Here is a 27975-nt window from a genome sequence, read left to right as displayed (position 1 = left end):
GCACTGTGTAAACGTAGGGGGTTACTGCCAAAAGGAATTTGTTGCTATAAATAATCTGGGTGGGGACGTTTGGTAGTGTATTTAACATCCGAACCCATCGATCTCTGGTACAAAAAGGACCGAGGTTTTCGGAGGTATAGAGCAGGTAATGTAAGCTTTAGAAGATTTTTTTATAAAAAGAACGTATCTTAAAAATAAATATGCGCAAAATTAAACATAAATGAATACAGTATAATTAGGCAACGTACAATCATTTACATGTACAACAAAATAAAGTAATTAGGAAATTGACACAAGGAAAAGAAAAAACACCCGAAAAGATGCATCTTTATTTACGAAATTTTATCATTTTAATGAAAAAAGGTACATAAAGGAAACTTGTGAGAATTCATCTTTAAAATTAAAAGTATAAATCAAAATTTCCCCTTTTCTCATAGAATGCATTTCGCGGTTTTCGGTGTGCTGTTGTTGCTGAGTTTAACATCACACGGGATTTCTGCTTCACTCTCGGACAGCGGTGAGTCGCTTTTAACGTAGAATTTGTTTATATAATTTAGATCTTATATTTGTATTTCTGGTGTATTTGAATACGAGTATTTAGCCACTAGACTTGTAAATCATCGTTTAGAAATGTTCGTATAAATGCCTTCTCCATACGAAAAACGAAATGTGTAAGAGTTTTTGTTTACACATTAATATTGTTCTCAACAGAACTTTTGCATTGATTTGAAATTTCAAATATTTTCTTTAAATGTATGAATTTTGTCATTATTTTTAATGAAAATTTATTGATTCTAAGGCAGAAGAAAAAATGTTACGTTTCCTTTTGACTGTCAAGAAGATAAAGTAAAACTGAATATATTGTGTAGCATTTCTTTCCAAAGCAGTATGATATACTGAACAATGTCATTCCCATACAACACAAACATTTTTAAACCAACTAAATCGCTCTTTTCCATTTTTATGTTTAAGCTGCACTCAGTGATATAAATTATAGCATCTACACAACAACAAGAAAGGAATGCGAGGTTCCATCACCGCTTGGTTAAAATTGTCAACATCAAATGAAAAGGCATTTTTATCATATTTTGAGATCTGTATCCTCCATCTTTGGGCGAAAATGTTTCCATCTTGGATCGCACCCACCCCGTTTGAAGGTTCCCTGGATCCACTATTGTTGCTATGTTTGTTGATTTCAAGACTATAAGATTTAAAACGGGAAAAGGGCGTAGATATAAAAGCTGACCAACGGCACGAGTACCATGGAAATCGTCAGGGGATTACCTGTCCCTTCTTCAGGACTGTAGAAATAAAAACGAATGCAAACTATAACTTAAACTTAACTAGAAAGGCTGAGATAAAAATCAAAACTTCTACATCATTTTATTTTATTTGTCCAATAATCTTGCAATTATTATCTGTTAGGATTTTTTTTTTCGTTTTGCTTTATTCTTCTCTAACTTTTTGTTGCTTATGGTTGATTCTAGCCTACTCCGAACCCATAGTTGTGGGCATGAAAGATGATACTCTTTTCTTCCATGAATAACGTGTGCACCCTAAATACATAAGATACACTTTAGACGGTTTGGCATGGGGGTGGGGGGTGGGGGGGTTAGGGGGTTATTTCACATATCGAGTTATCTCTAATGAAAGGTTTTGTTATTATTTTTTAATGAAGATGTCATTTGCATTTTTTAACCAATTTTAATTTTATAATGAAGATGGATATTTTTTGTCATAGTTGCTTGACATTCCAATGTTAGAGATCAAAAACGTTTCACTGTTTTAAGAAAGGAAAACAAAAATACATGGGTTAGATTCTACGGGAATGCATTGAAAGTGAAAAATGGGAAGAAATGGAAGGTCAAAATAAAGGAAGTAGTGGAAGGCCAAATCATTGATTGATTGAATATTGTTTAACGTCCCTCTCAAGAATATTTCACTCATATGGAGACGTCACCATCGCCGGTGAAGGGCTACAAAATTTACGCCTATGCTCGGCGCTTACGGCCTTTGAGCAGGGAAGGATCTTTATCGCGCCACACCTGCTGTGACACGGGACCTCGGTTTTTGCGGTCTCATCCCAAGGACTACCCCATTTAGTCGCCTCTTACGACAAGCAAGGGGATACTGAGGACCTATTCTAACCCGGATCCACACGGGATGACTTCAGGTCAAATCAAACGAAAACTAACTTACAAAAACAGTGTTAGACCAGGATATAATTTTTTTTTTACTGTTTTGCGTCCACACGTGGTTTATCCTTTAATCCAGAAAAACACTTAAGAAATATTTAAGGAAAACATTTATTTTGTTTTTAAGCTGTACTTCCGTGCACATTTAGTCATTCTTGTATAGTAAAGGATTATCTGGAGATCGTCCGAGTTAAATACTATGAACTCTCGTCTTTGACAAAAAATAGAGTTAAGATTGATTGATTGATTGAATACTGTTTAACGTCCCTCACGAGAATATTTCACTTATGAAGACGTCACCATCGCCGGTGAAAGGCTGCAAAATTTACGCCTAATGCTCGGCGTTTACGGCCTTCGAGCAAGGAGGAGTCTTTATCGTGCCACACCTGCTGTGACACGGGACCTCGGTTTTTGCGATCTCATCCGAAGGACCGCCCCCATTTAATAGCCTTTTACGACAAACAAGGGGGTACTGAGGACCTATTCTAACCCGGATCCACGTGGGACTAAACAGAGTTAAGAACAGCTAAACATTTTCAGTGTAGTCCTATTTCTTCGAACAGTGCTGATCAGGCATCAACAATGAGGGGTGTCTTATTTACACAAAAGCTTTGTATCTAGTTTGAGGAGGAAGGTTTCGTTTATACAGAATGCATTTAAGATGCTACTATGTATGTACTGCAGTCGAAATTGTTATTGACTCCAGAAAGCCATGTTAGGCAGAATATTGCATCTCTTCACAGACTATCAGCGTCTGACCATCAACAGATCTACAAAATGTACATCCTTATGGCTTACCAGAAGGGCCATGTTCTTCCATCCTTTATCTGAATGCTTTAAAAGACTTCATTCGGTAATTAAACATGAAATAATTCACGATATCCGGTCAATATCTTATATATCACGTCAGTTACAACACATTCTCTAAATGCCCCCCCCCCCCCTTCCCAAATCCCAATCATATATGTAAAAGAGGAATATATTACTATATTATAGATGTAATTAATGGGAACAATCTTGCATACTGCGTGAGTAAACTAAGTTCACTTTGACAAAGTCATACCAAAGGAAAGCAGTTTTTAAAGTATCGATTTATTCTAGATGGGAATTAATATGACAAGAATATCAATATATTTTATTCTTATCATGCTGAAAAAATGAATCTTCAAAAGAATAACTTCACATCCATATTATTTTCATCCGCTGTAAGATTTGGGAACAAAAGGGATAGTTTTACTATGTACATATATGGTTTCATTTCTTGGTTTCTTATGCACAAAATTATGACGCACCAAGTAAATATTGTACTTTAAAAAAAAAAAGGGCGTACCCGCCCACATACATAGATATGGCAAAAGAGAAGTTTGATAACTCTATGCGAACAATGAAAAAAGTCATAAATTTTCCGAACTTAGCCATTTATTTACTCTGCCGATTTCGCAGATACGTAATAATTTTATCAAAAATCAAATTATATCCTACGATTATCGTCATAGTTTGCGACAAACCCACGTAAACTTTAGCACACCCTATGGTTACTTCATGAGACCATGACTTTAAACAAGCACATCGTTTGTTTCATGCAGAATTTCTCTTTATCTGGTGCTTTTGTGTACAAAGTGTCACCTTATATTAATTCTGTAATGAAATTCGCAATTCAACTTTCGGGTCTGTGTTTTTGTATAGAAGATTTATCGGTAGTTAGGGACTTATATTCATTAATGAAATTCCTCCGTCGTCATTCTGTAAATTTCCCTGTGTTTTATCCATTTTATCATTACATTAATACAGTTAATATAACACAAAAATATGAAGTTAAATATTGATGCATCAGCATGAAGGAAATAGCTTTAGGGTCTTAATTAAAAATATACTTTTCTACATACGAATTATGTACTGGTTCACCGATGTGAAGGCCATTATAGAAATTCTAATAATAGGAATCCATCTGTAAATGCCCAAAACCATAAAACATATGGACAATGCTAAACATCTTTATCTCACACACTTAGAAATTTTCAAATATATTTTAAAGCCACATTTAAATAGTTTTGAAAGCTCATAATCTCGTGGACCAATACTATTTGACCACTTATCACCGCGACCTTGCAATTTGATACCTACAGTCTTCTTATCGCGGACTTCTAAAATTAATGATGCTCGTTTAAATTCGATTTTTGACAAATTATATATCATTTGTGGCTTAGGAGAAAGTATGCAGAGTACATCCCACCCCTGATGCCTCGGTCTATCCCCACAGATGAATGCACACTCTTGTAATGAGTTTAAAGGGTCAGACTGGCGTATAAATCTTTATCATTTATCAAATAAAATGTGTGATTTAGTTACTATCAGTGTTATGACGTAGATGTGTCAAAATCAGCAAGAATCAACAGAAATATTACCATACATATTGCGTTTCAAATGATCAAGTCTTAGTTTACTGGCTGCATGTAAAAAAAAAAAAAAAAGTAATAACGTACATTTTCCTATAAAAAAAAAAAAAGAAATGGATAAACAAAAGTGCGTTTTGTAAACGTTTTCTGCTGTGAATTATTCACCGCGATAGAGTAATATTACTGCCATTCTTTCTATATCTACAAAAGAAACAGTATGTCATAACAAACCTTCATGATATGTACACATACTGTATACATTTTGATAAGTTATTTGTAAGTTGTATAAAGCTGTTTTAGTAATTCTAGTGACAATATAGATGTATGACTTGTCTTTTTAATAAAACCTTTCACGGATAATATTTGAGAACCGAAAAAAAAAAGATTTTGGATAGTAGATATTGACAAATCACGTGACACCTATATACAAATGTATTAGGCAGTGTCTGCTTATAAACGACTAGCCCCTTTTAAACAGTACATTGGAATTATCTCGACGACGGGTCATTACGTCAAAAATAGAGTACAAAACTTTTGGAATGTTATTTTTTTTATTGGTGTTTCAGTCTGTAAATCGTCACTATGGGGCAGTATAACGAAGTCCATGATCAAAACGTCTAACCCAAGAGCAAGAGATGTCATGAATTCCAAGCTTGATTGCTGTCCTGGTGAGTATTGCTAATCAGGAAAATGTCCATGTGAAGGATGGGGTACTACATGGCCTCTTTACATGCTTCACTTTTACTACGCACATTACTACACAGAGTACTACACAAAATACTACATAAAGTACTACGCAAATTAGCATGGGGCGCATTTAGTCGTATGATCAGATTCCTAAGTGTCCACATCCATTTGCAAAAAGTAAATAAATTTTATATATAGTGGAAATTCAATATGATTAGAATTATATCTTTGAACCGCTTTGGTAGTACCGTTAATATCACCAGAGCGGATCAAAGATAGTATTTTAATCAGGCCTCGACGCCATAAGCTGAGAGTAGACTTTTAAGTCTAAATGTCAAATCTAACTAACTCCTGAAATAATTTTCATAACTAAATAAAATTTGAAGATTATATTGGCATTTATTTTGTTTAATATACCAGCAGGTTTTTAAAAAACAAAAAAAAACAAAAAAAAAACATCATTGATAGATAAGTATATGTGGTAAAAATTGTTTTTAATGGTAATTAAGGCCTAATTGTATAAGAACGAATTTAAAAAAAAAAAAAAAAAGGGATAAAGAGGAATTGACTTGGATAAAGTCATTAAAGTTCTTATTTCGATGAAAGAATGGAGTTTGTCCTATTTCTGTTGATTGACAGTGTTCCCAAAAATATCGAATGCATGCCTTCATTTCTCCAAGGTTGTAGTTTTACTACAACTGTTTTAATGGTGTAGAAATGCATGCAAATTATCTCAGCAAAATATGAATTCCATGTCCTCCGGGAGGTTCTAAGTTCCATGTCAATATGCAAAGAATCTGCAGGATTTAAGGGGTTTTATCTTCAGAACCCCACCAAGACTTCGCCGTGGGTTCATTTGTGTTTTCATGACGGATCTCTCTGAGTACTGGTTAGGTGTATCGTGAATGGAATGTTACTTCATGCATTCCCATCCTTATTATTTCTACACAAAAAAATTGACTCTCTACTTCGCTGTTTAAGATGATTGGCTGATAATTACTAACTTTCTAAATACATACATATATATAAATCGAAATGTGAAAAGGAATTTTAAGGTGGTGGACAGAAGAAAAAGGCCAAATGAAAGAACCTTTGGGTTTCATGTACCGTAGATGAAGGTTATCGTGGGATTAGAGGTTAAATGAAATAGAAATTAAAAAAGTAAAGAAGTTTATCCCACAAATGCTGTCCATAAAAATGTCAATAATATATAGATGTGTTAAGCACACTAAAATAGCATTATATATTATGAAATATCTCAAAAATGACATTTTACGTTGTTCTGAATGTAGAAATTCGAAAAGCGTCATAAAATGTCTAACTCTTGATGAACTACTTATGTAGGTAGAGATGAAGGGGGGTGGTGTGGTGATTCACACATGTCTAACACTGAGTGGATTGAGGTGGACTTCAACCAAGGCGTAGGATTACGTGGTATCGTTATTCAGAAGCCCGAGGATGTTCACCGTGGTTATGTGACGTCTATATCTGTTGAGTTCATGCTGAAGGGATCAACATCTTGGCAATATTTCTCCTCAGATCCTCACAATCCACAGGTAAATTGCATCAGGTTTAACATCTTTTGGTAAATATTTTGGGTGTTTACGTAATGATTCTGCAGCATATAAATTTTGCATAAATATTCAGACCAGATTTACATATACCTTTGCTTGAAAAATTCCCGTTAGGTCACCATATGTAAAATTGAGATGGGATGATGAGGTTGGGAAAAGGATCATAATAACTTCGAACGCGGAGATTGAAAAACCATTTACATGTATATATATTTTTGTAGACAATGAAAGAACACATTGTAACGTAATGTGCCTGCATTCTTAATATATTTTGTAGGCAATGGAAACTCTCGGACAAAATGTAGCTAATACCTCAATTTCTTTAACTCCTGGAATTGCAGTTTCTAAACTTAAAATCAACATCCTCAAATACCAGAAGAGTCCATGCTTACGATTTGACTTGCTAGGGTGTACGAATTCTGAGGGTAAATACTTTTTAGTTTTGAAATATTGGATCTGTTAAATATTTACTGATATGAAGAATACACTGATCCATCTTCTAATTTTCAGACCTGTGTCCCAACGGCTGTTTGAATGGAGGACAGTGTGTCTCAGAAAACAAATGCGCATGCTCAAACAATTACAACGGAGATAAATGCGAAAACCGAAGTAAAACTATAATAGCTAATATTCTACTATAACTTTAATGATTATAGCCTGTAAAGTTTATTCACCGTGTTGTTAACATATCTAATATTTTTTTCTCTAGTTTGAATATTTTGTAATAATCAGTATTCACTCGAATTAAATCTGGGGAAAAAATGCCTCTCCTTATTTTCATCTTATTTTATTTCTGACATCATCACTATTTCAGTTTCAAATGGTGGTGAGTATTCTAGCAATTAGTCATTTTTCAATCAATATTACCGTTATTTTCTTCAACAAGTAGAATAGTCAATATTAACATATTATGGATAAAGAAGGGGAAGTAAAAGTGTTGACAATTTTTACAGTATGTAACACTGCACTTGGACTGGAGAGCGGAAGTATAACAGACAGTATGATATCAGCGTCATCATCTACAACAGGCAAACCGAAACAGAAGGTCCGATACAATTGTTGTACAGGTAGCTTTAATTTCATTTATCTATTACATATACAAACTATCAATGCTGTCTGACGTGTTTCATACCAATTTTCAAGCTGTTCTTTATGTACTGATTTTGACTACGGATTATTCCGTTTACCTGATCAAGATATAGGGCTCATGGTGGGTGTGACCGATCAACAAGGGATGGTTACTCCTCCTAGGCATTAAATTACACCTCGCATTTCCAGGGTTCCGTGGTTGTCTTACTGTTAATTGTGTATTCTGTTTGGGATTTGTCACCTTTTGTCTTACTGTTAATTGTGTATTCTGTATTACTGTTAATTGTGTATTCTGTTTGGGATTCGTCACTGTTTGTCTTACTGTTAATTGTGTATTCTGTTTGTTAATTGTGTATTCTGTATGTTAATTGTGTATTCTGTTTGTTAATTGTGTATTCTGTATGTTAATTGTGTATTCTGTATGTTAATTGTGTATTCTGTATGTTAATTGTGTATTCTGTATGTTAATTGTGTATTCTGTATGTTAATTGTGTATTCTGTTTGTTAATTGTGTATTCTGTATGTTAATTGTGTATTCTGTTTGTTAATTGTGTATTCTGTATGTTAATTGTGATTCTGTTTGTTAATTGTGTATTCTGTTTGTTAATTGTGTATTCTGTTTGTTAATTGTGTATTCTGTATGTTAATTGTGTATTCTGTATGTTAATTGTGTGTATTCTGTTTGTTAATTGTGTGTATTCTGTATGTTACTTGTGTATTCTGTTTGTTAATTGTGTATTATGTATGTTACTTGTGTATTCTGTTTGTTAATTGTGTATTCTGTATGTTAATTGTGTATTCTGTATGTTAATTGTGTATTCTGTATGTTAATTGTGATTCTGTTTGTTAATTGTGTATTCTGTTTGTTAATTGTGTATTCTGTTTGTTAATTGTGTATTCTGTATGTTAATTGTGTATTCTGTATGTTAATTGTGATTCTGTTTGTTAATTGTGTATTCTGTTTGTTAATTGTGTATTCTGTATGTTAATTGTGTATTCTGTTTGGGATTCGTCACTTTTTGTTATCTCCACTTGTTTATTTAATGTTTCCATTAAAAATTACCTATAAACATTTATACTATGGATCGATGCATTTCAGGCGAAGACAACGGAGCGTGGTGTCCTAGGTCCAATGATCCACATCCTTGGCTTGAGGTTACACTGGCTAAACCTATGGCTGTGTCTGGACTTTATTTTCAACATCCCACTAAGAAGGATTCACACACTTATCCAAGCATATTCATGAAGAGCTTTCAGCTGAAATTTATTTCAGCTCTAGATCCGCTAAGAGAATGGAGAAGCTTTAATGAGGTATATGATGCGAATTCAATTGACGGAACTTGCATATTGTTGTAGGAAATGCAATGTTATATATGAAACATTATGGGATTGTTTCAGCACATCCCTTCAATATACAACTCCACATTGTACTACAATATCGGTTTGAATCCCTATATTGTCACGGATGCTGTTAGAATCTACCCAGAAACTTACTCAACGGCGCCATGCTTTAGAATGGAAGTAATTGGCTGTGACCCAACAGGTAACTTTAATCTATAAAATAATTATTGACATTTCTTGATCTTTGCTTTTTAAAAGAAAAATCCTGCCATATGAGTAGATATAAATATTCATTATATTATCGAATAATCCTGTGCTTTCTGATTGGCTGAGATCCAACAAATTACATTTTCACATCCACGGATCAGATCAAATATAAACTGGATATTTTCAAATTAATGCGATTGAATAATATTTTTGGTTCTCAACTAAAACGTGTGGTCTCTAATCACTTAATGGCATCTATTTCTTTAATAGATGTAAGATGATTGATCAAGTATCGTCCGTTAAACTCGGTTTCAATGATTGAAATTATTAATTTAGACAATAAACAAAGGTGAACGACCAAATATTGTTTCGTTGGTCCTAGTAGTCGATTAGGATGATTTAGATCATTGAATCATATAATAAAAGAATTATTGACATCTTCGCAGTCAATAGGAATTTTTAGATACTCTCCAAATTAAATATTTACCTCGTACCCTGGACTTGATGAATGCTGTACTTCTCAGGTAGCCAAAGTATTGTATAGATCTTGAAACGTTTGAATCATTAATCTTAAAATCTAATACAGAAAAGTATATATATTACAATCAAGGCTTATAAATGGTAACGACACACTTGGACTTTATAACAAAGGGGATGACAACTTCTCCATCGTCAACTTTCCATATTTATGTTTCACTATTCCATTATCACCTGCATATGGTGTTTATATCTCTCAACTAATTCATTACGCGAGAGCATGTTCTGCGTATGATCATGTTTTTTTTTTGTTTTTTTTTTTTTTTGGTGTTTTTTTTTACATCGAGACAGGCTAATGGCAAATAAGTAAATGTGACCTGGGTTTTAACCGTCTCATTTAGATTCAGCATTTCACAAATTCTATGGTGGTGATAATGATCTAATTTGCAAATAGAGCAAGACATTAGGTAGAATGCTGTCTACGGCGTTTTATATCAGTTGTGATGCCGTTCTTTACACTCTGATTTTTTTTGTTTACCTGAGCAAAATATAGGCTCTAATGTGAGTGTGACCGGTTTACAGGGGGTGTTTATTCCTCCAAGGCACCTGATCCAACCTTCATCTTTTCAGGGGTCCGCCGTGTCCTGCTCTACTCTTGATTTTTCATTCTTTTAGAATTTCTTTAGATTGATCACTGTTCGTTATTTTCATCTTTTCATCTACAGATAGGAATACAAAGTTACAAGAAATCAGTTTTTAAAATCGCATGTAAGTTAAGGTCAGTTACAATCCTTTCTATGCAAATGAAAATACAAGATACAGAACCCATATTTTTTTAATCCTAAAATCAATAAATTCATACTTAACTCTTATGACGTGAAGCACTGTTAAGGTTAACCGATCCTCATGTGATGTCATAGGTAATTGCAAAAATCTTTGATAAATTAAAATTGGTGCATGATAGAAATATATCTTTTAGAGGAATTTTATTCACTGAATTGAATAAAAAAAATGGTAATTTATTGATTCTGAAAAGGTTTATATTTTCCATAGATAATCAATTATTTATAATTTTAAAAATGTTGTCAAGGGCAATAACTCCTACGCTTGTATTTATTCTACTGTATGTCTATCATACATAATTTCCCCAATATCCACAATTAATTCATACATATCTATGAACTAGCAGTTTTTTTTTAAATTTGTCATTTCACCAAGTTTTTATCTACTTTACTTATTCTGTATAACGAAAATGTGTGATTTTCTGATGTCTGACATCTTTAAAAATGTGGCAACATACATATTTTCTTTGGTTATTAATTAAATTTAACTATATTGAGGGGACATTAATACAGCTTTTCCACATTCAACGATTAATATTGATAAGTCACATGAGGATCGATCCAACTTATCAGAGCTGCCAAATGACTTTAAGAGCACCTCATCAAGTCAGATGATGACGTCACATGGACTGTAACGAACGAATATGCAATTTCCGAGTTGCCCAATAGTTATTTCCCTTTGTGGAAACCTTAAACACAGTGAGATGCAAAACATATTATCGTCCACACGCGGTGGGTACAAATGCTTATCACTGCCTTCATATATTGCAAAGAGGATGATTATCAGACATGCAACCTCCCAAACTGCTGTGACACACAACATTAGTAAGTTTATTAGTACTTAATAATAAAATAGTTCAAACAAAAATCGATAATCACCAATTTTCTTTGATTAAAATATCACTCGTGCAGAAGAGGAAATAAAAAAATAATTTCATATTTAATTTAATGCCCTAATTCGATCAAATACTATTCTTGGTATGGTCAGTTTAATGTATACCAACGGCTGATATAAACAAAATTTACACTTTCATTATTTTTTCCGTATTTACATAGCTAGTCTATAGTATATACATACATCTTGTACCCACCCAAGCATTCAACAGAACACTGAACGTACCTCTATCACGGAAGAGCTGATATCTCGGAAGTTGCGTATTAGTAACACAAGGTCATGCCCTCGTGAAGTTTATTATTTCATAAGGGAAGGCAGAAATTAATATTTAGCATATATCGATATTACGGCTGCGAAAGTTCTGTCCATGGCCTCCTTTGATCAAAATGATGATACCAGTCTGTGAAGTCTGTCAATAATTACATTTTAAACATTTGAATCATCATTTACGCGATGGAGTGATAACATGTGCGCAGCAACAGCAGTATTTGTAGAAAATTCTGCATATTTTCGTAGAACCAATATCGTCTGACTGTATCTAGTGTATGTCCTTGCACAAAAGCCGTTTTGTGAATATGGTTTGTTTTCCTCCGTAATAAGCAATACATAACGTGATGTATACATGTAATCATGGTATATACATCCCTAAACTGAATAAATACGCAAGAGCTTGTTCTGTGTATGATCATTTTTAAAAATCAAAGCAGGCTACTTACAGGCAAGTTGAGGTTACAGGGGTTTCAATAGTCTCGTTTAAAGTCTAAAGTCATTATAATCTTCTAGTTTGTCAATACAATCTGTCATTGGGTCAAATACTGTCTGACGTGTTTCATACCGACTGTTAGGCCGTTCTTGGCACACTGATTTTGACTACGGTTTACTCTAGTTGCCTGGCCAAGATATAGGGCTCAAGGCGGGTGTGATCAGTTGACAAAGGATGCTTACTCCTCCTAGACAACTACTCTCAACTCTGGTATATTCAGGGGTCCGTGTTTGCTCAACTTTCTATTTTGTATTGCTTGGGAGTTTTGAGATTGATCGCTGTTCGTTATTTTTACTTTTCACCTACACAGTGCATTTCACATACAGCCAATACTAATGTGGATATGCTGAGTATGTGCACAAGGAAAGTGTTAATGAATATTGTGCATTTCAATTATCTTATTTACATAGAATCACTTATTGTGACCTTTAACTCATAATTATGCGATCTGATATAATGATTTTGATAGAATTTATTAAACCTTCTTTTAACCCTTTCAGTTCTTTGTCCAAAGGATTTCTGTAAAAATGGAGGAACGTGCATGGGTGCTAATGTCTGTAAATGTCCTAAAGGTTTCTATGGTAATAGTTGTGATCAAAAAGGTAAGCATATGGCAGTCTCCTTTTCATATAAATGATGACGAAATATCATTCTGAAATGATTCTTCTTCATGCTTCATCTATATTTCCTTACGTATTATTATATCAACAGCTTCGACGATGGTACACCTGACTTTAGGATTTTCAGAAATAATTGAACACGTTATTCACACAACCATAAATATAAACTTTAATATTCATGGTACTGTAACCCTGGTAACTAATCAAAATGGAAATGCAATAAATCTGACCGGAAACAGCTACGTAACAGTCAACAACACGGGATTCAATGCTTGTCTTAAGGACATCGACACGTGCTCTTCCGGATTTACTCTAAACATCAACGTAAATCTACATCAACTCACTGACAATACCTACATTATATCCAGCGGTGGAGACTTACAGAACCATAAAGGAATAGCTTTCTTTTACAGCAATCACCAGTTACATTTCGTTGTTACTACAACATCCCGGCGATGGGTTATTGTCGTAAATAATAGTCTTTCGTTGAATATGTGGCACAAAATTGAACTCTCCTGGAGTAAAACATCGGGGTCGTCACTTGTTATTGATAATCATCTTGCCGGTTCCGTTAGTCAGCCGCTGCCAGTTGTGGCTACACAGGTGAAACCACTCACTATTGGATTTGGCTACGCTCATCAAGTATCCATTTCGATGACCATTAATGGTCTGCAGACGTTCGATTCCCACAGAGAGAACTTGATAGTCAATGGACTAGTTACAAGTGAGTCTATATTCTAATTTTTATGATATCGTCATGTTGCTATAGTTATGATAATACGATATAAATTTTGGTTTATTTTCAGCTCCTGCACCAACACCATCACAACAAACAACATCCACCGCCTCTCATACGACAGACTCAAGTAAGACTCTACAAATTTGTATTTAATAATCTGAAAATGGTTGTGGAATTATTTTCTGTTACGTACATAATTATATAAAATATTGTAGAATTACACGTATATCAATCCAGGTCATTCGGATGTCCATATTCTATGTTGTAGTTTAAAAAAAGCTTTTGTTACTCACAATTGAGGGTGCATGTATCTGTTACAAAGAAAGGATTCCTTGTGTAGAGGGATATCTATTTTTTTTTTATTATAATCTGTTTCTATTATCATAAATAAAAAATGCTAAACATTCGATGAAAAGTTAGTTGTAAACAAAATCAGTGGGTTTTTGTCCTACGACTATAAAATAAAGTTGTATAAACGGGCATGGATATGAAGTGATTCATAATAAACTTATGAGAAGTTGTTGGTAGCATGTATTCAAAGATATATATCCCTTTCCGATATTGACAGTTTAAATAAACATAAAAACATGTAATGCTTGTTTCAGCTACAATACTAACAAATGCAGCGACAACACGAATTCCTACTACTACAGATGCTCCATCCAGTAAGAATTGATTTGGATCTTATATAAATATAATTTTAAAACAGCGTATACCTTGTAATTTGATTCCCATTCATTTACTCATATCACACAAAATATCATAAACTGACTGTCTTTTATAACACATAACGCACAATAAAATGATGTCCAGAGCTGAATATACTTTCTTTGATAACAGATCCGACTACAACTCCTTCCTGTGATCAACAAACCTTGGATTTTAGTTTCAGTAAAATTCACGATAACATTCTTATTACACCATCTTACAATTTCACTGTCTTTGGCAAACCAACTTTAACCCCAGAGCAAAACGGAAATGCAATTCTAGAACTCCACAAGCATGGGCATTATGTTGAACTGCCGAATTATGGACTAGAATGTATACAGGATATGACGAAATGTGAAAATGGCTTCACATTGAGTGCAGAAATTAAACTTATGGACATGAATTCTACAGATAAACGGTACATATTTTCTAGTGGAGGGGATCAGGTTGGAGCAAGTGGTCTGGCTTTGTATCTTTGGCACGGTGACCTCTACTGCTCAACAAAGAAGGATAATTTTATTTGGACTGCAAAACGTAAACTTGATGTCAAGGCTGGAGAATGGCACACCTATCAAGTTTCTTGGAACAAGAAAGCCGGGTTTATCGTTTATTTGGATGGGAAAGAGTTTATGTCCAATTCAATTAAATTGCCAAATCCCGACCAACCTACCATATACCCACTCTATATTGCGAATGCTCCGAACACCACTTATTCATCCACACTAATGGATATTAGGAATTTATTCACATGGTCTGCATCACGTGATTCTCTTATCGGACAAGGCTGCATTACAGGTATTGAACTTTTGTTTTAAAATTGATTTCATTTTCAGATTTTGTTTACTCCTTATACAACCTATCATCGGGTGAAATGCTGTCTGACGTGTTTCATACCGATTGTTAGGCCGTTCTTGTCACACTGTTTTTGACTACGGATAACTCCGTTTATATGATCACGATATAGGGTTCATGGCGGGTGTAACCAGTCGACAGGGGATGCTTATTCCTCCTAGGCACATGATCCCACCTCTGGTGTGTCCAGGGGTCCATGTTTGCTCAACTAGCTATTTTGTATTGCTTATCGGAGTTCTGAAATTGATCACTATTCGTTTTCATCTTTCATAAAATTAGAGAGTATTTTGCATTCAATAATGCAAGCTGGGGTTGGTTTTTTTTGCAGAATACAGCACTGTTCCTCAGACGACCAGACAACCTACAACAACAACAACTCCTGCAACAACATCAACAACAATACGAACTTCAACAGTACAATCAACAACAGTAGATAAAAGTAAGTCTCATAGTGTTTGTGCAACACTGTTTGCTATGACACAAATCGCATTGCGAGCGCACATAAAAAACAAGCATGATGCATGTATATATCACCTTACAAAGCATGATGTAATATACATGTAGTTGTTCAGTAATGCTTGCCTCGGTAGTATGATTTGGAATTTCGATATTTTTTGTTGGTGTAACCATGATTTTTTTTGGATTTTTTTTTTTGGATAATCATTCCTGTGTGATTGAATGATAAAGAAAGCATTTATATCAAAAGGACCAAAACTACGGAAGAACATTTGTGTACATAAAGAAAAAAGTATGATAATTTTCACTAAATGCTTTTGTAATTGTTTAGCAACAGGTGCAAACCAAGAAGTAACTTTAAACTACAATTTTCTCGGTATTACTGGAAATATACTACAAACGCCAGCGCAGAATTTTTCTGTTCATGGTCAACCATTAATTGTACAGGATGGAAAAGAACAGGCTCTAGTTTTGAATAAAACAGGACAATATATTGAATTTCAACAGACAAGTGCCAATAATTGTATCAATGACCTGACGCAGTGTACTTCTGGATTTAAGTTTGACGTGAAACTAAAATTTATTGTGATCACAGCAACAAACAAATTGTACGTCCTTTCTAGCCTAAAGCAAGGACATGCCGGTATTGAATTGTATTATCTAAATGGAACGTATCACCTTACCGTTGTGTCTAGTAAAGCATCATGGAACCTCGCTGTTGAATATGAAGTTAAACTTAAGATTTGGCATACTTACCGCATTGAGTGGAGCCCTAACTTCGGTCTCGCCCTGTATGTGGACAACTGTCAGGTTGGAAAAACTTTCACTGCCACCCAGACAGACGTAAATCTACAGTCAAATTCATTAGTTATTGGATCGTCCTCTTTGATAAACTTTTCCTATTCAACACACATGTTGATTACAGGAATGAAAGAAATAATTAAATCGGATAATGGTAATCATTTTGTAATAATTGAAAATAAAATACTTTTTTACGCAGGATTGCATTATTGCATCTTGTAAGGACTAAAATACAGTTTGTAATTTTGAATGATCATTGCATAGATAGGATGAATATTGATAGCGAATTTTGTGTAAAGACAATTATAGTAGTAGTTCATCTATTGTACTTTTCTTAACAGATTCCAAAGCGCATGCGCACCATACTGTGGAGCTGAATTACAACTTTATTAGCATAGATGCCAGTCATTTGTATACTCCAGCGCATAATTTCACCGTGCATGGACATCCATTGCTCGTACACAGCGCACATAACAATAAAACAGCCATAGTTTTTAACCAAACGGGACAATTTCTTGAATTTTCTAGCCACGCAAATTTACACAGCTGCATTAGTGATATTCTGCACTGCATGGCAGGATTTTCGTTTTCATTTGAACTGAAAATTTTGAATGCGCTATCACTTACAGCGAAAACATATATATTATCGAGCTCTGGTCCCCTTCATCCAGGAATAGAAATGTACCATCTCAACCACACATTCTATCTCAGTGTATTGACAACAAAGATTTGGTCACTGAAATATCCGTTTGGTTTTAACCCACAAAAATGGCATACATATCGAATTGTTTGGAACGAAATTGAGGGACTTATTTTATATATCGATGGAATGAATGTAATTTCCAAAACCCCGTCAATCTTAAATATGTCAGTGACATCACAGTCACACCATCTTTTAATTGGTTCTTCATATAGCAATCAAACACATTACAACGCAAATATTATGATATCCGGGATGACAGAAATCGTATACTCTGCTGGTAAGAGCCAGTGACTCCTGTGATACACATGTAAACTGTAAAAGTATTCAATTTTAAATCATTAACAAACAATTTTTTAAATAAACTATTTAAAGAAAATTCGTTTACTAATAAATGAAAATGAAAAATATCTTTTTTAATAAAGGTATATAGATTTGTAAATCAATATTTCTTTATATTTGATGGTTTATTTCATCATCGTTACAATTATTGTAGAAACAACCACGACTGTAGGACCGACAAAACCAACAATTCCACAGTATCACTTCGACCTAACTGCGGTATCGACTAATGTGACAACATTAACATCCAACAATGTCGACATGAATCTGGTCGGAACTCCTTCCATTGATACATCCAAAAATTCAACTTGTTCGTTGCAAATATCTAACTCAAAGCAGTACCTCGACCTAGGTATCCACAAAAACTTGTGTTTCGGAAACATCGGTCTTTGTTTCCAAGGACTTACAATACAGATTATTGTTAAATTCAATCAGTTGGATGAAGGAACAGTTGTACTATCCAGTGGCGGAAGCAACCTGTTAGGAACAGGCATGGCAATTATCTACCAATTTGGGCGTCTACAGTTTGCTGTATCTAATAGTAATTATTCGTGGTTCACTAGTGTCGGACGTGATAAAATTCCTTTGAACATTTATTTGAAAATAATTTTCTCTTGGTCTCCAAAAGAGGGCATTCAAGTGGTAATCGATAACCATGTAGTGGCCGCTTCGACGACGTCGATTCTACACCCCACTGTAAGCACGACTAATGAGCACCTCTACGTAGGAAACCTACCATCTTCGACTACGTCGTCTGTCAATCTGTGCATACAGTCTGTTATTATATACCATGCTTGGATAGGAGACTGTGTGGCCGGTGGAATAATACCTCCTCCAAGTAAGAGCGTTAAATATTTTACGTTTGAAACGTAAATTGTAAGTGCGCGATGAAGTTCGTAAACATAGTTCTCGACCTGTAGTTAAGTAATCGTTTTATCTGTAGTCACTACACCATCTCCAGCGATGACCACCCAAGCAATAACTCGACCATCTACTACTGATTCCTGTCCATCAGGACAATACATCTGTAAAGGTAAGCTAACGTTTGAAAATATACTTTTCACAATAGCAGTTTTCAATATTTGATGATGTTCGTCTTTAAAGTTTTAAAAAATTTCTTTTATGCTTTCCTGAAGTAAATAAATTACATTGATGCAAACATCTAGTTAGCAATTGACTTGACGTCATTTCGTCTCCCCCTCTGGGGAATAGGACCCCGAACATGCATCCTCCAATATCTCCTTTCTTGAGCTGCTCTTGCAGTTTCGTTCCAACTAATGAACCCTACTTGTGGTCTCTTTCTCTATCAGCAGTCCACGGTTCTTTCGGCCTTCCCCACTTCGTCTTTCCCTCTGGAGTCCATGTACTATTCTGCTATTAGTTATTGTTGTCTTATCGCGGAACATGATCAATCCAATAGTGTACTTCTGTTGTGTTTTACAACAGATTTATCAACAACACGCCCTACAACCACAGCTCAGCATACAACTGCCAAACCAACAACTACAATTCGACCGACAACCACTGCTCGGCCGACAACCACTGCTCGACCCACAACCACTGCTCGACCGACAACCACTGCTCGACCCACAACAACTCCGACGACAACAACAACTCCAACTACAACCACAACTCCAACCACAACAACGACAACCATACCAAGACCGACTGTCCCTTCCTATACTAACCAGCCAGTCCTGAAACCATCTGTCGATAATAAATGCGCAGCTCATTTGACCTGTTCATTCCAGAACTCTTTCGAGAATAATGTAGAGTTCATTGTTTGTTTGAATATTGGCAATAGAAATTGTGTGCTTAAAAGTATTGTTCCCGGTCGAACGAGCCAGTACCATTTTTCTGTGACTCAAATCAATGAGAATTTGTACAAAGAGAAGGTGGGTATTGTTTTTTATGTCGTAAAAGCATTCTATATTTTGTCGACTGTTTAAACTCTGTGGGGATTAACTGTTAATGTAGTAATAACTATAACTTTACTTTCAGGTAACGTGTTCTATACAAGCCAAGTTCAAGGATCAAACTGCACTGACTCCAATCTTCACAAGTACTGAATTTGAACCTACCATTCAGGTATGTCAGTTCAATATTCAATGTTACTATCCGCAAATACAAGACATTCAGACTTCTCATTCAGTGTTTTATTTTCTGCTTATTTAATTTCCCGAAAATTGGTCTTTTCAGATAACTTCAGGCAACCACTTACAAATAACAGAGGGAACGGTATTTCCTATTCCACATATTTTAATCAAAGTAAATGCGCCACCTCAGTTCTTTTGCTGCACCGGATGTAGAGGACGATGTGAATTCAAATTGACCGCAATGCTTGATTATCACCGCATCATCAGATCCTGCCCTGGAGGTAGGTCCGTTATTCCTCAAGCTTTGATTGGATGGGCTGGGGAAAAGCAATCAAACACTCCTGAGACATGTGGTACTGTGGTTAACTGTCACAACTGGGAAAACCCTATCATCTTACCGGTGTATGCTACAGTGGACGGAAAGTATGACCGTGACCAGACCGTCAACTACAATGTTCAAGCTAACATACTGAATGTTCAGTCAGGGTCAGTGACCGCTACACCACAAACATTGGACATTGGAAAAGTAACAGTAAGTCTGATGCATTCTTAGTAGTTTAATTCAAAGGGATTTAGGTTCAAGGAGTTTGAATTTAGATTTGGCACTGATGATGTTTTACTTATAATTACATAAAATGTTAACCAATTAGGTAACAACCAAAGACAACGACCACAAATCTGTGTGTAGTTCTGTTAATGACCCTCATATGACTACATTTGATGGCAGGTATGTTAACATCTTCTGTTATTTCCAATCTGGGGTATAATAAGGTGATTCAGATATGTTAAAGAAGGTCTTGTTACCTTCTACAGATATAGCAATATCATTATCATATTTATCAAAGTTGTTTTGAATATATTTGTGTTTTGTTTTTCAGACGCTACAATAATTTCCTGACAGGAGATTTCGTACTGTATCAACATAACTCTCTGCCATTTGAGGTTTGGTCTCGCCTTTCTTCAAAATGTATACCAGTATATCGAACTCGAATCAAAGACGTAACATACATATGACTTATTTACGGGTTGTTTCATTGATATAGGTACATGCTAGATACGCTAAATGCAGCTCTAGGTCACGCGCTACATGTAACTGTGCTGTTGCCATAAAATCTGGTGATGATGTAATTACATTTACCGGATGTAATGGTGGTGGAACAACATCAACATCACACGGTCACAACATTTTCGATCTCCTATTCCATCGTCACCATGATCATCATCATCATAATTCTGGACATGCAGCGCCAATAACTCTTGCCTTGTACAAGAATGGTCAGCTTACACCTGGTACTTATATCAGAAGATATGGTTGTGGTCAGAAGTACGAGGTAATCATTGACAAACTATTGGCTTAAACTAGAATACATCTTCAGACTAAAGTAACTTTTGTTATTTGTGTATAGATTTTGTTGTTGTCATTTTAAATCCACGAATGTAAACATACCAAGGCTTAAGTAAATAAAGTGTATATATCTTAATCACCTGCATTTTACTTTTAATGACCCTTTGACAAACTACTTTTTCTTTTATCAAGGTTCTGCTACCTACTGGCACGCTCATAACAATACAGACAAGTTCGAGGAACTTCATCAACATCTGGATAAAGCCATCCAGCGTAGATCGCAATAAAGTTACAGGTACTGATGATATAAACTGTAACGACAATATTGTAAATCTGGCTATTTTGACATAAATATTATTAGCACCTTTCTTTGAAATGGCTGATTATCTAAAAGAATGTCTGAAGATAAATATAGTACGTCTACGTTAGCGGCTGGTAACTCTGACAGAAATGAAGCGCTATAGCGCCTCAAGAAGTATGCCAGTCTGCGTGTTGCGGTTGATACCCTTGCGTATAAAATTTACAAGAATAAAAATTTGTATCTTAAATTATTCAAATCCGCGTGGTTGATTCATTAACAAATTTCTTAGTTGGAGAATTTTTCACTGAAATAGAGACGTCTCATCAATCGAATACGTATGCATACTACAAAAATGCATGATTTAAATGTTGCATCTGAGCAAAGTTTTCTAGAAGGGTGCATTAGGAAGTTTTGTAGCTAAAGTTTGTTAGCTCAAAAAGGTTATCGAACATGCCTTAAACATGCATGAGTGATTAATTTTATAAATGTATTCAATCACTAATGATTAGGATCTAACCTACCTATTCAAAATGAAAAGGTAAAGATAACCAACAGTGATGTAAAGTACATATAACCAACAGTGATGTAAAGTAAAGATAACCAACAGTGATGTAAGGTAAAGATAACCAACAGTGATGTAAAGTAAATATAACCAACAGTGATGTAAGGTAAAGATAACCAACAGTGATGTAAAGTAAAGATAACCAACAGTGATGTAAGGTAAAGATAACCAACAGTGATGTAAGGTAAAGATAACCAACAGTGATGTAAAGTAAAGATAACCAACAGTGATGTAAAGTAAAGATAACCAACAGTGATGTAAAGTAAATATAACCAACAGTGATGTAAGGTAAAGATAACCAACAGTGATGTAAAGTAAAGATAACCAACAGTGATGTAAGGTAAAGATAACCAACAGTGATGTAAAGTAAAGATAACCAACAGTGATGTAAGGTAAAGATAACCAACAGTGATGTAAGGTAAAGATAACCAACAGTGATGTAAGGTAAAGATAACCAACAGTGATGTAAAGTAAAGATAACCAACAGTGATGTAAAGTAAATATAACCAACAGTGATGTAAGGTAAAGATAACCAACAGTGATGTAAGGTAAAGATAACGAACAGTGATGTAAGGTAAAGATAACCAACAGTGATGTAAGGTAAAGATAACCAACAGTGATGTAAAGTAAATATAACCAACAGTGATGTAAGGTAAAGATAACCAACAGTGATGTAAAGTAAAGATAACCAACAGTGATGTAAGGTAAAGATAACCAACAGTGATGTAAAGTAAATATAACCAACAGTGATGTAAGGTAAATATAACCAACAGTGATGTAAAGTAAAGATAACCAACAGTGATGTAAAGTAAAGATAACCAACAGTGATGTAAGGTAAAGATAACCAACAGTGATGTAAAGTAAAGATAACCAACAGTGATGTAAGGTTTAGGTAACCAACAGTGATGTAAGGTTAAAATAACCAACAGTGATCAAACTTTCAACTGCTCCTTCTTTGTCCTGGTCTCAGTTTTGTATTTTTGTAAGATGTAAAACGTATACGGTACCAATTTTGATGCACCAGATGCGCATTTCGACAAATAATGTCTCTTCAGTGATGCTCAAACGAAATGTTTGAAATCCAAAATAACTATGAAGTTTTGGAGCTAAATATAGCCAAAAACAGCGTGCCAAAAAAGTGGAGCAAAAAAAAAAGATGTATGAAATCGATCACTGTCCATTAGATACACATCTTTACCTCATCACGATATAGAGCTCACGATGGGTGTGATCTGTCATCAAGTGGTGTTTATTCCCGCTAGGAACGTGATTCCACCTTTGGTGGTTCAAGGGATCCACGTTTGTCCTGATCTCAAGTTTGTATTCTTTCTGGGAGTAATGAGATTGATCACTGTTCGTTATCTTCGCCTTTTCATTGATAAAGTTGCCGTTTTATTGTATAAAGTTACCTTTTTATTGTATTGGCTGTCGACGCAGTAGCACTCCGATATGTACACCTTTTCTCCCTTCACATGAAGGCTTTGATATTGTTGGGTTTTTTATGAAATGCCTAGTTATTGAATATGAAAGCACAGTAACTTGTTTAAAAGTTATGAAACACCAATTTGAATTTCTAAAATGCATGTTACCAGGTCTCTGTGGAAATTATGATGGTCACTCTGGTAACGATGTTCCTGGGAGAGATACGTATCCCAATGAATTCTGTAACAGTCACAGGTAATATTCCAATCTTTCTTGTTCTGTAATTTCAAATAATAAATGATATGGATATAAATGGATATGTTGTTCTAGTAAGCAACAAAATAAAAGAGATTAATTTTGACGGTAAATCAATTGCAGGCCAGCAGAAGGTATCTTTACTGGTGTGAAACCCGGAAGTCTACCCGGGATAACAACATGGTGTAGCTGCGTGAAGAACAAAACCCCGTACTGTTCTCCTGGATATGGTATCTTTATCTGCGAGAGAAACAGTATGTAGAAATTCCTATTTGCATTTTCCTCTGGTAATTGAAGTCGAATTTTCTTTGATTACAAGTTTGTTTTGTTTTCAAGGATATGACATCACATCTACCATTGTAAATCAGGCATTGGTACCTCGGCCGTCAACCCATCGAATGAGACGACAAGCAGAAAATGAAAATGGCATTCCAGATTTAGAGGAAGTATGCAGTCAACGAATTCGAAAATTTTAATCGTTATGTATAACTATATTTAACTAAGAAATATCTGATAGATAATTAACATATTTGCCACTGGTGTAGGATGGTACATACACAAAAGAAGCTGCTGTCAACTACTGTGAAGAATATATATCTAACAACACAGCCTCAAAAAGCTGCATGGCCGTACTAGACTCCAAGAACTACACCAGCCAAATTGAGAATTGTGCTGAAGATTTGAGGGTACGTAAACAGTGTTATTTGCCATATTTTGTCACATTCCGCATAGGATTTTTTCTGAATGCTTTTTCTTAACAGTAAATATATTTTAAGAAGGGTATCTTTTTTTACATCCTAGTACATGGGTTTTTTTTTAAAAAGCACATGCATATACATGTAGTTTTATGCATAGCAATGTGTTTACAAATGAAAGAATGATAAGGAAAACACACACTTTTACAGATTACGGGAGATCCTGAGTGGGCTAAAGACCATGTGAGTGATATTGTAACTAACTGTCTGATAGAAGTGGACAAACAGCAACCGGCAGAAAACGAGACAACAGAACCCACATTTAACGCCACAGAAATCACATCAAACCTTTGTCAGCTAGACTGTGGACAGAATGGTCATTGTTCCGAGGGTAATGTATTCATACGATGGCTATCTGTGTGAATGTGCTACTACAGACTATACATGGCGATTGCTTGGTTTACCAGAATTCAATTTCACATTAGTGTTTTATGTATTTTTGTTATGCTTTGTTTGGGGGTAGGGTTTTTTTTTGACAAGGTGACAACATATTTGTCATTAGAAGCTTACAATCATTAATTAAAAACAATATATATCTGATAACAAAGACAATATTGATAATAAATTACATCCCTTCACAAACATGATAATTTTAAATAAGGATTTCTCCAGTAGTCAGACTGTAATGATATGCATGATTCCCTTGTATTTTGTTCAAACGCTGTTGCATTTTATTCAAATAGACATTACTGTATCCCTGAAACCGACTTCTATGGAAATGCATCACTTATAAATGTCTGTGTTTCACCTTATAATTTAGGCGTCTGTCAGTGTGATGACGGATATTCAGGTATTCAGTGCAGTATTTACAAATCCACACAGCCTTTCGTCATGAAAACCCTGTTCAACGGCACCAGCTGTGACACGTGTGGCTGTGACATCCAACAAACCGAAGACTGCAGCGCAGCTATCATATATGGAGCCAATTTTGTAGATTCTTCTACTTTAACTTGTCATTACCAATTCGTCAAGGCAAGGTTTCTTGCATACATCATAACCATTTCAATTTTATGTACTGTGTAGGTATAACAGAGAAAACATACATGTAACGAAAGATGGAAAAATTCATTTCTAAAAACTGGAAATGCATGGGTGGCCATGTTTTTTTTTTTTTTTAGTAATAACACATTTGGAATTATTGCTTCGGGGGAGTGGATCAGAATCAATCTAAACAAACTGAAGTCATTTACACCTAAGTCTACAATAAGCGCTTATCTATCGAATTTAGTAGCAGGTTTCAAAATATGAATGAGTGCACATAAGAGCAACAAGTATTTGTAAAATAAAACAATGGAAATTTGATGACAGATGCCATAACAATACACAATACCAGCAATCTCTGAAAGATATTCCAAGCATACTGATCTGGATTTCGTTTTTAAGAATTTCTCAATATTCATATAGTGCGACGTTTATAAATTTATAAATTTCCCACAGATTGAGAATGAAGTTGTAACCACTACAGAAAAGAGAACAATACCAGGAGATTTCATTAACATGAATCAAATTTCTTGCAAACTCCCAGAATCTCGAGGTGGTGCTCTTATTCAAATCAGCAACGACGGTCAAACCCTCAGTACGGATAGCTACCTTCATCTAGTGTACGATTCCAGGTGTTTTGACTGTTCCATCACAGATGACGTCATGAAATCCAACTGCAAGCTCAGAGTAGGTGTTGTTTTTTGTTAGTTTGTTTGTTGTTTTTGTTTTGTTTTTTCACATTTATATTCATAAGCGTATAGAGAGTATGGAAAATTTTATCATTAATGTGTTCCATACATTGCAGGAAAACACCTGTCTTATAAATGGGCAGTGTCATACCTTGAATGAAGAGAAAGACACAAACCACTGTAAACGTTGTGACCCGTCATTGAGCACGTCAGCATGGTCAGACAGCGACAGTATGTACTCAGTACACATTCATTTGAAATATTTTTTTTATCATATATGGATATCATTTTTTTTTTTTTACTCATCATTAATCAGTTCCAACGCAAAAGGTTGCTTGTATTTATTTAAATTCGACTGTGTATACTGAGAATGCAGAATTGAATTTCGTACAAATAAGAGTCACCCATGAATTTGAAATGCCAACGCATTTAATACATTATGTTTTCGCAGCGTCAGATGGACGAAGTCTAATCCCCAGGTACATATATCACCTTTGTTGTAAACGCAACAGAAAATTAATCAAGTGAAACTAATGTTAAACATGTGACATACCTTTTTTGTATTATAGCCAAGCAGTGTAGACAGGAATTGGCAGCTGAACAGGTGTCCAAGACAAACTCAGACTCCGGATACAGCAGTGAGATTGTTACCATTCTGGCTGTGGCCTGTGGTTTCGTTGGTTTTCTCCTTCTCCTAACTGTATTCTACACATGCAAACAAAAGTAAGTATCTCAAAGCAGTTAATTTATATTTGTGCTAAAACTGACCTGCAGTTTGCTTTATAGTTTTACTGTGAATTCATTAATTTTCGTAGAGATGTGATATCGCATGGTTTCAAAGAAAGAATTATGAATTACATTGGGAGAGACATACAGAAAAAACCTAGTATTTTTCTGAAACACTAAACTCCAGAAAAATGAATTGTGATTCATATTCAATGATTGTTTACACAAATAATGGAGAGAGGGTATTTAAAAAATGGTTTATTGAATGAACATAAATCTAATTAAAATCATAAAACAGTTAAAAAGTGTCCATTGTCAGAATGTAATCCGCTTCACTTTCATTTTCTAACCTAATTTCTCTTTCCTACTTTGAGGAATGCAGCACCCTATCTATTCATGCATGAAATATATTTCTTAAAGCATGTCGGAATAGATAGTCTTTATTGTAATCGTGTGTTGACAGTTTTTTGGACTTGTCCGGCTACCCCTGCAGCTATTCATTTCGAAATTTGTACTTAACGTTTGGGTTTTTTGGCCTATTTTTGAAAGAGATATGGACTTTGAACTTGTATATTTATATATAAAGTAATGCCATAAAGCTGGACCCTTTTGTGATGCTTCCTATTACAATGTTATTTGACTGAAATTGTAAAGTTGTGTCTGACCTATATACGTCCACTTTGATGTAAGATTTTCAACAGATTGTGATTTTATGTATTTCCTGTTCATGTAGAGAGAGACTGCAGAAAAGAAAAGAGAATGACAAGTACAAGTTCTTATACCAAGAGTCCATATCACGTGATGCTTCACGCATCTCCATGGTGAAGGAAATGGAGATCCAGCATGCTGTTGATAACCCTGTGTATGAAGAGGACAAAAGTCGACTGTGATTGGTGTATGGATCTGTAAATTTCTTATTCTAAAATATGTGTCAAAGTATATCACAAACCGGTCCTGCGGGCAGGGATAGGCACACTAAAAGTGTTCGGCATATCAAAAAGTGGCATTATTACAGAAAATATCTTCTTAACTGTTGTATATAGATATCTGATTTCATATTCGTTCACTTGTGACTTTTTGACTTCTTAAAGTTAATAAAACTCTTGATAGTATTGATAATTGTCTGATTTTTTTTACTTTGATTTAGAATAGTGTATGG

The 27975-nt window shown here is 34.9% G+C and overlaps 1 protein-coding gene across 1 annotated transcript; it reads left to right on the top strand.

Annotated features, from left to right (window-relative positions):
• On the top strand, window positions 1-27975 carry LOC125658735 (uncharacterized). The gene is made up of 36 exons (XM_056148450.1): window positions 1-145; window positions 438-517; window positions 5158-5259; window positions 6623-6834; window positions 7130-7277; window positions 7363-7461; window positions 7788-7919; window positions 9041-9252; window positions 9340-9484; window positions 12967-13068; window positions 13178-13810; window positions 13893-13952; window positions 14431-14490; window positions 14666-15328; window positions 15714-15824; window positions 16173-16796; window positions 16984-17622; window positions 17839-18522; window positions 18628-18717; window positions 19131-19579; window positions 19686-19772; window positions 19884-20312; window positions 20431-20507; window positions 20659-20722; window positions 20824-21111; window positions 21318-21420; window positions 23581-23665; window positions 23789-23919; window positions 24002-24111; window positions 24211-24351; window positions 24571-24751; window positions 25181-25392; window positions 25858-26088; window positions 26207-26321; window positions 26660-26813; window positions 27550-27975. The coding sequence occupies exons 2-36, from the start codon at window positions 439-441 to the stop codon at window positions 27704-27706; spliced, it is 7809 nt and encodes a 2602-aa protein (XP_056004425.1). The 5' UTR covers window positions 1-145; window position 438; the 3' UTR covers window positions 27707-27975.

This window comes from Ostrea edulis, chromosome 9 (genome assembly GCF_947568905.1).
Source record: "Ostrea edulis chromosome 9, xbOstEdul1.1, whole genome shotgun sequence".
In the NCBI taxonomy this organism is placed as follows: domain Eukaryota; kingdom Metazoa; phylum Mollusca; class Bivalvia; order Ostreida; family Ostreidae; genus Ostrea; species Ostrea edulis.
Note: the sequence above shows the minus strand (reverse complement) of the source record. Positions and strands in the feature narration are given on the sequence as shown.

Bases quoted from the DNA above. Each gene is read 5' to 3' on its own strand.
- LOC125658735 (XM_056148450.1), top strand. From the start codon at position 439: ATGCATTTCGCGGTTTTCGGTGTGCTGTTGTTGCTGAGTTTAACATCA. The intron at 518-5,157 runs GTGAGTCGCTTT...TTGGTGTTTCAG, and splicing joins TGCTTCACTCTCGGACAGCG to TCTGTAAATCGTCACTATGG. The intron at 17,623-17,838 runs GTAAGAGCCAGT...CAATTATTGTAG, and splicing joins AGAAATCGTATACTCTGCTG to AAACAACCACGACTGTAGGA.